Genomic DNA, 14,612 nt, shown 5'->3' on the forward strand with positions numbered 1-14,612 from the left:
TGGAGTGAGTCCTAACCTCCAGAAGGTGCCCCCCAGGTCCTGGACCTTTGGCTGGTCTCCAGCTGACCCTATTAAGCCTGATTTTTTAGTAAAGCACTCGGACTGCCTGTTCCGGATTGCCTGGATATTATTAATCTCTGTCTTTCCACTGCCAAGGTCCCTAAAACCTGGAAGCATGCAAAGGTTATCCCTCTCTTGAAGAAACCCTCATTTGATGCTTCCAGACCAGAGAACTATCGCCCAATCTCACTTCTGCTATTTTCCTACAAAATTACTGAATCATACGTGAACAGCATTCTGATGCAATATCTGGAATCTAATTCTGTTTTGGATCCCTCCCAGAATGGCTTCTGTCCTAAACATAGTATGGAGTCTGCTCTGCTAACTGTCTCAGAAGAACTTATGCCTCTATGGATGAGGGCAACTTGACCGCACGCATTCTGCTTGACCTCAGCGCACTCTTCGATATGGTCTCTCACAGTATTTTGTTACATCGGCTGTGTGAGATTGGTATCAGTGGCGGTGCCCTTGACTGGCTAGTCTCTTTTTTGAGTGACTGGTCATTTCAGGTCATTGCCCCTCCATTTGATTCTGTGACACACACTGTGAGCTATGGAGTCCCACAGGGGACGGCTTTGAGCCCTACTTTATTTAACATTTATGTTCGTCCGCTGGCCTTGTTGGCCAACACCCGTAACATACAGATGGTTTCTTACGTGGACGATACACAATTAATTTTTGCTTGTACCAAAGACTCCAGTCAAGACATGATTAAATTTCAGGGTATGGGGGCAAATTGTCTCCAATTAAACTCATCCAAAACTGAAATTCTAATCCCTGGCAAAGATTCACATCAGTGGGGCAATAACTGGTGGGTGCCAAAATTGGGCAATCTACCCACGCCCAAAACAAGGGTAAAAAACTTGGCGTAAGAATGGATTCTGCACTCTCGTTTGAGGAACATGCTAAGTCTGTGGCAGGGACCTGCTTCGGTATTCTGCGCGGACTTAAACCCATTCTGGGTTTATTTGACCCTCAAACGCGCCAGCTAGTTGTTCAAGCGACCATCATATCCAGGTGAGATTATTGCAGCAGCCTCCTGTTAGGGACTGTTATTAATAGGCTTCAAATTGTTATTAATGTGGCAGCTCGCACTTTATTTGCTTTGCCTAAGTACAGTTCAGTTTCAGGGATACTGCGTCCACTCCACTGGCTTCCCGTGGAGCAGAGAATTAGGTTCAAAGCGCTCCGTGTTATGCATAAAGTTCTGATCGGCTCCTGCCCTGCGATCCTCAATGACTTGGGCCGCCACTATGTTCCTTCCCATGCTCTGCGCTCCGCCGACCTTAATTTGAAGCATATGCCTCGCTTCCGTAAAGCCAGAACTGGAGGCTGCTCTTTTAGGGTACTGGTTCCTACTTTATGGAACTCACTACCTCTTGTTATTAGGAGGATTTTTGATCATTTGATGTTTAGAAAGGCAGTAAAGACGTGACTGTTCCTGTAGATTTTCATCTCGCTTTCATCCTTTCCCGCTCTCTAGCGCCGGGACGTCTCTTTGCTGGGACAGCCATGCGCTTTATAGACTGCATAACATAACATAACTGTATTCCTCCAACCTTAAAACTGACAGAACTGGACTCCAGGTTAAAACACAGGGTCTCTAAGCTGTTTGTCTCAAAATGAACTGGCCCCGGTGTCATCATGAACAGACTTCACAGGCCAAAACTGAAGCTGCAGCCAACTGCCGACGAGAACTTCTAAGATATACACCCCAAACTCAACGAGCATGGAGCTCTTCGCCTCAACAATGACCGGCCCTTTTTTCCCACCACAGTGAATTTTCAATAGCCAACTAGCTCCTTTTGCTGACAGCAGCCTCCACATGGTCCACTGCCAATTCAATGTGGCATCCAAGGCCTAGAACTTCAGCAACCTGCCATTGACAGGCCTCCGTCTGGCGCCAGTCTGCCTCCGTCAATCTGGTCAACATGTTTCTCATGTGAAACAGGACTTGGCTAGAAGGTAACAATTCCACCAGGACAAGCCTGGTCCCTGTATCCAACCCGCACTCCATCGCGGCCTGCCTTAACATTTGACTTTGACCCGATCCAGCACAGCCAGATAACCGCGATTGGTGCTATTTCTACTGAAACTTTAAAAATTCATATATCTGGTTCTACTTATTAGATGTTTGTGGTTTTGGGTTAATTGTGTCCAATACAATGTTCACTATTATTCAAATTGGTGTGGGATTTTTCTTGTTTTGTGTTGTCAGGTTATTACTGTTTGAGTGCTGCATACATACTTCACACGTTGCCTCTAAGTTGCTTATGTGCCAAGCTACCAGAGGGTTAAGCGCAGGTTTAGCGAGTGACTTGTTCAACCTGACAAAGATGGTGATAATTACTTGGAGATTTCACCCCTCTCAGCTGAAAACCCAATTTCTTACACTCACTTTCTCCAAATTGCTGAAAAATGGTCCTATTCTTCTAAGATATTTATTGCCTCTGCTTAGCATTAGGTCGATGAGACACACAAGGGCTTAGTTAGACTTATAATAGCTGGTAGACATATCTTCTCAGTCGACCCTGCTGCATTGTAGATGTTTTTTTACTGTTATGAATAACTACACAAATGAAGTGCAAACTGGTCCTAATATGAACACACATTCTTACTCTGCAACTGTTACAGCATCGGGCCCAATTGAATCCTCTTTCTATATAGAAACCCATAGTAATTTGTCGCTGTAGACTTGTATTTTCGTTTACCACTCAGTCCCAATTAAAGACTATGGAAAATTGAAGCACTGTTTGATTTTTGTAAATGTGTAGTAATCTTTTTTTTTTTTTGGAAGGAAACAACACAGCCTTAAAAAGTGTGCACTATTCTTGTTTCAGCAGTTGATTCTACTCTGTATGCTGAAAACCTATGGTTGCATTTTGTAGTAGTTGTGTGTATTTTATAGATCTACTAGAACATAGATTGAAATCAATTTTAGAAAGTTACAGGTTAGGGCTGGAACGTTAGTAGAGCATCATGTTCCAGGTTCTCTGTAGGAATGGTAAGGTTCAAAGGAGTGGTCAGTTGCTATTTAATTGTGTGCTACCAGCATGGTGCGCGTAAATAAACTTACTTTGAAGCAGATCTTCATGTTGTTGGCGTCCATTGATCACCATCCATTCGCCTTCCACAGTGAACTATAACCTTGTGGTCTAAAGCAGCAAATCAAGTTTACTTATGCTATTGGTATCTTCGAAATGTAAAATATATATATATATATACACACAAATGTGTGTATATATTTTAATGTATATATTATTTTATTAACGTATCATATCTCAGAGAATTTCTCCAACTGTGAGATATAACAAACATGCTATAAAATGTTTATAATTCTTGCTTTGCTTAAACACAGCTCTACCGCAGTGACAGTGACAGTTCAACCCTGCCTCGAAAAGCTCCTTTTATTCGAAATACACTGGAAAGGCGAACACTGCGTTATAAGCAGGTGAGGCTTGTGAAACTATACCCCCACACAATTATCTGCTTTTCTAAATATGTAATTTTAGATGATCTCTGATGCTTCCTGAGAGTAAATGAACTGTTCCCTCATGTCCTAATGGCAAGCAGGACCTTTGAACTCAAAATGAAACCTTAAGTGTATTGGGTTTGCAATGGTCTCCAAGATGAGCTTTCAAAATCAAGCAGATACCATTAGGACGGAGACTAAAGGTTGAGATTTAGTTGGTTAAAACAGAAGTTGACTTCTCCATAAGGCATCAGTAGCAGCCGTACTTCTGTTTCATTTAATAGTGCGTTCATTTATAGTAAATCTGTGGAACTAGTGTGCGGAGTTTGCATAACATCCTCAAATTCAAAATCCAAGCTCTTGAAGAAGGCCAGTCTACTGAACAAGCCTAATGCTTGACTTTTATAGTTCCAGAAAACAACATTTTTACAATTCTTTTGTCTTGTTATGCCCTGTCCCTTTGGTACGTGGGGCCTCTCTTATTATTGACTCATTGTTTGGTTCCAGCACTTATTTTTCCCCATAAGATTTCAAACCAGAGCAAGAGAGTGAAAAACACTCGAGGAGAAAAGGAGGAAGAAAAATCTGTAAAAAAAATGTGCTAAAGGGAGTAGGAATGAACCGGCAAGAGTAAATTAAAGGGGCATGGAGTGTCTGGTGATTAATTAAAGAGGCATGAGGTGGAATCAAGACTATGCAGTCTTTGTAATTGGCACACCGACATACAATAGTACTGGCTGTGGTCTTATGTGCAAAACTTAGGACCCGGCACTTATTCTTTAACCCCTTCGCTGCGGCCGCGATTTTTCCGCTGTGCGGTAAACAAACGAACAGGGCAGGGCCGTGACGAACCCCAGCCGTCATCAGCACACGCTCACCGCGGGGCGTGACGGCTGGGGTTCGTCACCAGCATGGGAGGGGTTAACAAATGAAGCACTAATCTGAGAGAACTGAAAGCTTTAGCCTACTTTAGCTTCCTGAATACCATTGATCACCATGCATTCTTCGCTCATCCTTTTTGCCTTCTTCCCACATTTTTACTCATTCTGCATCTGTCTCCTCGCCCTATCCTAATTGCAGGGCATTTCATTGAAGAGTACAGTCTTTACACTGTGTTCTGTTAGTTCTGTGCAAAGTGTCCTGTTAATGGTTGAGTTTCTGGTAACTAGTTTGAATTGTTTTTATAAAAACGGTGTGAATAAGAGCAAATATTTTACAGATGAAAAGAAAGTGGAGCAAAACCAGCCCTGTATTAGCTCTAAAACAAATCAAACTCTAATACATTGCATATACTCCTAATACAGAATAAGGATATCTACCTCTATAGGACCAGGCAAGATTTACAAGAAAATATGGATAAAAAATAGAGGGTGCAGTTCATAGGTCACTTATTAAACCTGCTGTGCCAAAATATGGTTTGGCTGCCCCATGAAGTAAGAACCTTGGTTACCTAGATTAGGGACTTCTGGTGGGACATTTGCAAATGGTTTAATTTTTCCACAGTATAAAAGTATGAAAAGAGACAAGCCGGTTTCTCCAACACCGTTACTACCATACAGAGAAAGAGGTAATTTGTCAAAACTCCAACTGTACAAATAAACTGCACAGAATTAATAAATTATATAATATGATATTCTGTAATCCTTATATAAACATCATTCTCTAATTTCATCATAATACATGGGATTCTGTAATCCCTGTGTAAATGTGAGTCTGTGATTTTTTAAATCGGGAACTTGTGACGCTCCCAGTCTCTGCTTATAAAGAAAAGGTGCTAGAACTCGACTATAATAAGTTATTGGAAATCACCTTGGAGTACCAGAACCTTATAAAGGAACTCAGACTTTGGCCTCTTTTATCTACAAGGTTATGGAACTCCTCTATGACTTGTGATATCTTTATGTATGGCAGGGGGTACTTTAGCCATTATACAACCATTATACAACCACAACGCAACACTGCCTTAAAGCGCATGATTTGAGCAAATAGCATGGCAACCTGACAAACATGATGAACACGATGTTCCTGAAGGTATCTGCACGCAAATTCATTATGTTAAACAATGAGGTCGGATTCCTATAGTGGTAGCTGCATGCATAATCATTTTTGCGGACAAAGCGGTCCCTGCACTTTCCACTATCTAAAATGGCGGGGGCCATAAACAGGAGTCATAAATCTCCTCCGCTGCCCACTTGATGACCATGAGGCTACATACCATTGCGTTCAGGGGTCACCAAACAGAGATAATTCTCTCTCCTCACCACCAAGCATCACAGAAGCTGTAATCTCCCCTCCCCACCAAGCAACTCTCCTCCACACCAAGCAACATAGAAGACGGACTAATCTGACTTGCCCCTGAGTAGAAAGGGAAACTAAACTCTCTAATCCACAACTACAACAGACAAAGGACTACTACTCCTGTCTATCCTTATACTACTCTGGCGGCCATCTTTGACTAATCCTCCACTTTGGTGGCCATCTTAGACTAGTTATCCTCATCAACTGCCTACACCTAAGACTATCCTCAACTTTCCTTTTTCTTTTTAGGTGTACACCCCTGTAACCTCAACCACTCACACCCCCCCCCTCCTCTACCTACTCCTCTCCTATCATGGATCGCATGGGCAAACACACATACAAAATCAACTACCCACCCGAATTATCCCAAAAAAAGCCAAACGCTTCAAGCGCAACTTCCTGAAGGCCCACCCTGAAATCCCATTTGTGGACACCTATTTCTCACTAATCAATGGTGCCACGAGCACCGATATCATTCTCTACTCTCTTCGAAGAGCACAGTGGAGGAAAGCGTTCCTTTCCACTCTCACTATCGCCACCACCAGAAAATTCGCCTTACTATCACACCATCCCAAGTTTTTCCAGGCAGTGCCACCATCACCATCTACAACAACGGGACCATCCTATTCCAATCCACTGATAGGAATCTGGACTTGCTTGACAACCTGTTCCCCATCTTCTTAGAACACATCTCCAACCAGCGGACCTCCTTCCCTACCTTTGCAAGCTACACAACCCCCCCACTTCCACTTCCAATTTTCAACCTACCTTGCCCAACCTATCACAACAGCTGAACGATACACTCCTCTCCCATCCCCCAACGACTTAGTCATTCACTCACCCGATGTAACCTCTTCACACCTCTCACCCACGTGCGAAAACTTCTCCCCCTCATACAGCCCCAGTGCTGTAGTCAGTCACCCACCTGTTATAACCTCTCCACACCCCCCTTCCAATGGCGGAGATTATTCCCCCTCATACAACCCCCATACCCCCACCCTCCCTACCCCCCACCTCTCACCTACTATGAATATCGCAGAAGACTCCATCGACCGGAACTTATCTCCCCCGCCCCGCGGCAGGTCCAGGCCCCCTCCCACTCCCCACTACCCCACCCCCCCAATCGGTCTCACAGAACACACCACCTCCCCTACCTCATCGCCTCCTCCCCGCTCCGCCCCCATTCTCAGCCCCCACTACCCTCCTCTCTACAGACTCCCCCCATTCCTCAACGCACCTGCGCCGCCCCCCACCAGCGCTCTCACCTATGCCTCCAACCTCCCCCTTCCCCATCCACACCCCCACCCACTATCTCTCTCACCCGTCGGAAGGCACCACACTCACTGTTACCGCAGAGCCCTGCATCAACGCTAGCACATCCCCCCCCCTAACAAGTCGCCTCTCCAGCTCCCCCATCAACCACTCGCCCTCGTCTCCCATCGCCTACACCATCCCCAATCCACCTCTGGACATGATTATATCCACCCTCATACAAGTCAAAGAAGAGCTCCACACCATCAAAGATCTTCTTATCACACACACCAGACAACCCGTACCTACCACGGGCTCCTCACGGAACAAATACCCCATCCGCCCCACATATCCTCTCAAGCCAGACTCCTCGCGCTGGCCTTCTATCCCTGCTCGCAATCCCACACACCGCCCCCGTCGCGCCCTCAACTCCCTTTCGGACCACGACCTATACACCCTCCTTCGCTCTTTTGGCCCTGGTCCCTTAAAACACACAACCACTACACACCTCCCCATTCCTACAATTCTCACAAATCCCCTTAGGCCCCCCCACGCTAAGCAACAGAAGTTCCGTCCCCAATAATCTCAGAATAGTCCCCCTCTCCCTAGAATACTCGACCACCCTTCTCTCCCCCAGACTCAAATGCATCCTGCTCAACTGTAGATCGGCCCGAGACACTCCTCCGATATCGCGGATCTCATCTTAACAATGGATCTTGACCTAGCCATTCTGACTGAAACGTGGCTAACTGAATCTTCTACGCCTATAATGGACATACTAGTCCCCCCTCAACTACCACATCATTAGACTCGACAGGACCGGCAAGTTGGGCGGTGGAATCGCATGCATTTTTAAGAGCAACCTCGCTGTCACCAAAGTCACCTCCCCCTCCCTCACTTCCTGTGAACTCTTCTGCCTTGATATCTCCAGCGAGAGTAAACCTGTATGCTCTTTACATGTCATCTACCACCCACCAGGGGACAACCTCACCTTCACCCAACAACTCATGGACACGATCTCTTCCAATGCCGGCCGGCAGACCACTCAAATCTACCTGGGTGACTTCAATCTCCACTGGAACGATCAGAAAGACGCGGTGGGGAATAGTCTCAAATCCTTCCTCAACGCGCTTGACCTCACCCAAATCTGTAACAGCCCGACACATGACAAAGGCTCGATCCTCGACCTTATCATTGCCAAAGAGGACTCTACCCAGTTGGGTTCGATCCAACCCTGTGACTGGTCAGACCACCACATTATCACTTTCTTCATCAACGAAAAAGTTAAACCTAACACGGCTCAACCCACCAAATCCAAGATCTGGAAAAGGGACTTGAAGAATCTCAACCCTAACGCCCTGCCTCCTCACACATGCAGTCTCCTCCTCCCCCCTGCGGGCGCCCCTGATGTTCAATCACTGACTGACCTTTACCTCGATTCTATGAACACAATAATCAACGAAGCTGCCCCCCTGCAACTGAAGAGAGTCTCCACCAAGAATTCGAACCCTTGGTATGATGGTAGACTCAATGAAGACAGACGTGCTATGCGAATGGCAGAGCGCACCTGGAGATCTGACCCCTCCGCACTGCACCTTAAAACTCTCAAGAACAAGAGAAATGCCTACTTTAGGAAGATCAAGCGTTCGAAATCCGACTTCTTTAGCCTCCAGCTGGACCGAACCGACCAAGAAAACTGTTCGAACTAGTCAAAAGTCAAACCAAGACGCAACCTCTACAATCAAACAGCACAACAAGCGATACTCCACACTGTGAAGACTTTTCTGCTTTCTTTAAGCTAAAGACAGACAACATAAGAAGCGATCTCCTCATTGATGTAAATCGATACTCCAGCCCCATCTGCATGGCTACCACTCACCCTAAAAACAACGCATCATGGTCGTCATTAGACACCTACACTGAAGAGGCAATTCACAAACTGCTCGGCACCTTGAAGCCCTCTAATCACTTCATTGACCCCCTACCGGCAAATGCTGTGAAAGACTTCACACCCTTGCTCCTCCCACTCTGGACCGAAATAATTAACAGCTCCCTTCAACAAGGTCTCATCCAAGACTCCCTCAAGGTGGGGCAAGTCACACCCATACTCAAGAAACCTACAGCGGACCCGGCTGACCTAAATAATTATCGCCCTATCACCAATATCCCCACCTTGGCCAAACTACTGGAAAAATGTGTACAACTCCAATTGACAAAACACATTGATCAGTTTGACCTCCTCAACCCTCATCAATCAGGCTTCAGAGCGAAACACAGCATGGAAACGGCTATGACGCACATAATTGATGACGCCCTTCAAATCCTTGATTGCAATGACTCCTGTCTCCTCATCCTTCTTGACCTCTCCTCAGCTTTTGATACGGTCAAACATGAGAATCTATTGGTGCTGCTAAATACCAGAATGGGTCTATCCGGGACTGTCCTCAAATGGTTCACCTCCTTCCTACACAACCGGTCTCAGAAGTTCAAGATCAACAACGTGCTGTCCTCACCTCTGCCTGTAACTTTAGGCGTCCCACAAGGATCCTCCCTATCCCCCACATTGTTCAACCTTGTCATGGAACCACTCACCACCTTGCTTGAAGCATCTAATGTACACTTCCATATGTACGCCGATGACACTCAATCTCAAGCTACAATCCCCGGAAGACATCAAGCTTCTGAACTCCACACTCAGAAACACCCAATCATGGTTGGCCATCAATCACCTCAAGCTAAATGCTCTGAAAACTGAATTCCTTCTGATCTCACCTCCCGCGAAAATGGCCATCACCCAAACCTGGCTCAATCACCTAACTGCGCTCAATGTCCAACCCACCATCGTGGAATCTGCGAAATCCCTAGGTATTACACTTGACGACAAGCTCAACATGCAGCAGCACATTAGCAAAGCAATTAAAGGAGCAAACTTCCAAATCAACACTCTGAGGAAACTTAAACCCTTCTTCCCAGCTAAGGACTTCCAAAATGCTGTACAAGCCCTAGTCATCCCTCGCATAGACTACGGAATTGTGTCCCTTAGCGGACTCCCCCTTTCAACAACAGCACCCCTAAGAGCCTCTTTGAACGCTGCCGCGAGACTCATCACTGGTTCTAGGAAGCATTCGCATATATCTCCTGACTTAAAATCCCTGAACTGGCTGCCTGTTGAAGCCAGAATACAGCTGAAAATAGCCGTTATGACACACTCGGCTGTACACCACAAGTCACCCAGCTACCTCACCCAAAAGCTGACTATATCTGGAGGCTCGAGATCCAATATAAGTACAAAAAATCTACTCCTGAAACCTCGTAGATTCCGGAAGGAAAAAACATGCAAACGCTCCTTCTCCGGAATGGCTCCCAGGATCTGGGATGCACTCCCTCCTGAAACCAGGCTTATCTCCTCCACAGCACTTTTTAAAAAAGAGGTCAAAGCCATCCTTAAGGCCAAATTTACCTAAACTCTATTGCTGATGGAACAGAGACTTTTGCACCGTTTACTGTAGTACTGGTTACCTGATTGTCTGGTGGTTTTATATTTGTACAGGACTGATATCCGATTATGTAATCTCACTTACTACCGTTTACTATTTTGTACCCAATAGTTAGTCTAACCACTTTATGGTGGCCCCTACACCTTGTTTCCCGTAAGTTTTAAGTACGAGGTAAAAGCCATCCTAATGGCCAAGCTCACCTGATCTTTATTGTTGTTGGATCAAAGACTCTGCACCGTCTTGTATTATTAGTCACTGGTTCGTGGACTGATATCATATTTGCACATGATTGCTATCCTATTATGCTACTATATTGTACCCAATAGTGTTTTAATCACTCTCCTGTTGCCCCTACCCCGGTCTCTGTAAAGCGCTCTGATATCTGCAAAGATCTTGTTCGCGCTATATAAAACTTTGAATAAAAATAAATATTATCAGTGACTTGTGACAAACCCAGGCACCGATTATAAAGAAAAGACATCCAACCTCGACTGTTATGTTATTACATTTAACCCCGTGCATGCTCAGTACGGCCCCCGGCCATCATGCGTCATGGAGGGTGTGTGAAGAGGCCGACCAGGGTGTCCCTATCCCGCCCACTATTCAAATCGCCCCCACAGCGCGAAAATTCGCACCGCATGCAAGGGGTTGAGTTTGGGCATCACAATGCCTGCTGCCAGAGCCAGCAGCCTAGGTGAAGCTCAGGTCAAGTCATGGAGTAAAATTGAAGTAGCTGTTTAAAGAAATGAAAATGGAACGTTGCTTTTCTTTCTTCTGCTTTATATTCGTAACTTACAATGACGAGCATAGAGAACATGTATATTTTTTGAACTCCTTAGAGAAAAGCTAGATTCTTTCTGCATCTTTCTAGACATTCTGAGCTACTGCAGTTTTTTAAAATGTATTAAACAGACTCCTGTTAGTACAGGCGACATCTTGGAGAAGGCTTATACCTTATTTTATTGATTTTATTAAATTTAGTGTCACACTTTTCCTTAAGTTGCATTTCATTTATCAGCATCAGCCCTCATCAGGGGAGCCTGCCAAAGGGGATACTGGACCCCAGTTTTGTGTTTTTAGTTACCCAGCTGTTCGCTACTATACGCTTGCTGATAGGCGTAACTGTAGCCACGTCCCTGCCCTCAGTGAGCTATCTGTCTGCGCAGCTTTGATTTCGAGATGTGACACTGCCCTATTTTGTTTCCTTCTAGGCACTTTTTGGAGTTAACCATGCTCCTGTAAGTACGGGTGCCATCTTGGAGAGTTTACCCTATATTATTTTTTTTTATGGTTTTAGTTTCACACTTTTCCTTTAGTTACATTTATTTTACCAGTATCAGTCCTCATTAGAGTAGCCAACTGAAGGAGTTGTTGGACCCCAGTTTCGTGTTTTTAGTTAGCCAGCTGTTGGCTATTATGCTTGCTGATAGGCGTTAACTGTATCCATGCCCCTCCACTCAGTGGGCTATTTAAACAACTATGGCAGCGCTCCCGCGCCAAAGGCGCCCCAAAGGCAAACCAGTCTGCGCCCGTCCGCTCACGGATCGCACCTAGCACCAGACCTCCGAGCTGTCTAAAACCCAACATTCACATAGGATACATTACTCCTACGAGGCGCTTCAAGCATTGAATCCTACAGGGAAGGACAATGGCTGTACCAAAATTAACCTTAATGCTCTCACCAATATCATTAATTTAGCCTGCCACAGTTGCAACTCCCGGATAGAAAATCCCCCAATTAGCAATATCCATTTCTCTGCCAGCAATATGTACACCTTACTACCACTTAGTACGACCGATTAAATTATCTGTGTGCTGATGAATATGAAATCTCTTGTGAATCATAAATTAGAATTTTCTGATTTCCTTGAATCCCAGAATCTAGACATTATCTTTGTAACTGAAACACTGGTAGACCAAGCCTCAGGTCCTGACCTGGTCTGTGCTACCCCTGCTGAATACTCTCTATAAACTAGATAGACTACGGAAAAGTGGTGGTTGCTTAGCCATTGTTTACCGTGACCACAGGCAAACCACTTTCCAACCTGCTTGCATTTAATTTTGAAATAACGATCACCCAGACCAGTAAGGAAATGTTAAATTACCACCCATCGGGTCCTAGAAACAAGTTTGTACAGGAGGCCACTGCCCTTCTAAAACCTTGCCTGCACCACCCACAATACACCATTTTAGGTGATTTTAATTACCATTTGAAGACTTCAACAGTGAAAGACACCAAGTCCCCAACAGTAATGATGTCCTGCTTTGCCCTCACCCAAAGTGTCAATACCCCCACCCATTTGGCAGGCCACACACTTGATGGTATCTTCATAAATAACCCCTCATTCTACCTTGAACAGTCAGACCACAGCGCAATAGTTTTTTTAATTATAATTGGCCCAAAAAGCAACCGTACTAGACAGCCCCTCACGCTTCATGCATGCAGGGCATGGCATACAAGTCAGACTGATCAATCCAACCAGCTTCTAGCAGAATCTCAGCCACCTGAAACTGGTAACTTAGAGCAGCTAATTGCAGGTTTTCCAATTGGCTTAGCTTAACGGTATCTGTACTGGCACCAGCGAAGTTTGCCAAGCATCTTAGAGGGAAATTGTCCGCACCATGGTTCTCAAACAGACTTAGAATTCAGAAACAAAAATTTAGAAGACAACACAAATGGGGAACGAACTATAGCAACATTGAGAAGAAAAAATATAAATAATATCTTGCTGAATACAAGGCACTAATGGAGGAAGAAACATTACTTCACTCAAAAAATCTTACTAGCCTAAAATTCTACAAAAGACTTGTTCTTGACAGATCAACTCTCCGCCATACCCTGTACTAATTTGACTGAACACAGTCAGTCCTTCTGCAATACATTAGCTAACTGTTTTCTTCACAAAGGGGAAGTTATTTTTAATAATGAGCTACTAAATTCCGCTAAATCAGGTACACCAACAGTATTTGGTCGCCGTCTGTTAAAATGGTCACTAATATTATTACAGATCAGCTAATTTTTAATACTATGTGCAATACTTGTTACTTCCCTAAAGAATAAAAAAAAGTAAAAAAGTATCAATCCTCCCTTCAATAAAAAAAAACATGAACATGTAGGACCCTAATAGTTACCGTTCCATCTCCAGAATTCTGCTCCCTGCTAAAATAGCAGAAAAGCTATCAATAACTGTCCACATTTATACATAACCAACTCCTTGACCCGACAATTTGGATTTTTAAAAGCGGGAACACCACAAACTGCTTTGATAGTAGCCATTGAAGAGATTAGAGCTACCCCCGTTAAAGGGGGAAAGCAGCACTTATCCTGCTCGATCTCTCGGCAGCATTTGATACGGTCAACCATAAAGTGTTGTTTGCCCCCTCTCTGAGATAGGAATCAAAGGGAAGCATTAGTCCTCCTAAGCTCCTTTCTTAGTGAGAGAACAAACAGTGTCATACAGAGAATTTGAATCGGACCCTTTCTCCTTGCCTTGTGGATTCCCACAGGGGTCTCTTAACTGAGCCCTACATTAGTTAACGTGTACGTTTTATCTTTGGCTAGTCCGATCAAATCCTTTGGCTTCTCTCTTACATCATATGCTGACAACACCCAGATTTTCTTTTCCTTAGCCAGTAACATTGAGAACACCAATATTAGATTTAGTAACTGTATGGTGGCAGTCTGTGAATGTAAGCGCTCACACTGAACTCAGGAAAGACAGAGGTCAGCCTCTTTGGCAAGGACACCTCCTTGGGCCCCTAGCTGGTGGCCTCAAGAACTAGGTAATCTTCCCCATACCGGCAAAGAAAGTAAAGAACCTGGGATTTCAAATGGACAGTAAATTGACGCACGGCAACCAAGTAAAGGTTGTCATCTCTTTATTATGAAACTAGTGAAGAAAATTCTCCCCTACCTTTCAGAGATATTACGGAATCAGGTATGACAGCCTTAGTCTTGTCCAAACTAGACTACTGTAATGGCATGTACCTGAACATTTAACAGCAATTCCTCAGTAAACTCCAGGTCTTCCAGA

At 44.6% G+C, this 14,612-nt stretch overlaps 1 protein-coding gene across 1 annotated transcript in view; it reads left to right on the plus strand.

The window, feature by feature from the left end:
- Positions 1–14,612, plus strand: part of WWC3 (WWC family member 3) — a gene marked incomplete at its 5' end in the record, with an annotated part of 657,764 nt that overhangs the window by 592,258 nt on the left and 50,894 nt on the right. The window contains one exon of the mRNA XM_078658903.1: positions 3,419–3,511. Within this exon, the coding sequence (XP_078515029.1) occupies positions 3,419–3,511 (93 nt within the window). The remainder of the gene's footprint in view (positions 1–3,418; positions 3,512–14,612) is intronic.

Source organism: Lissotriton helveticus, chromosome 8, assembly GCF_964261635.1.
Source record: "Lissotriton helveticus chromosome 8, aLisHel1.1, whole genome shotgun sequence".
Classification (NCBI taxonomy): Eukaryota; Metazoa; Chordata; class Amphibia; order Caudata; family Salamandridae; genus Lissotriton; species Lissotriton helveticus.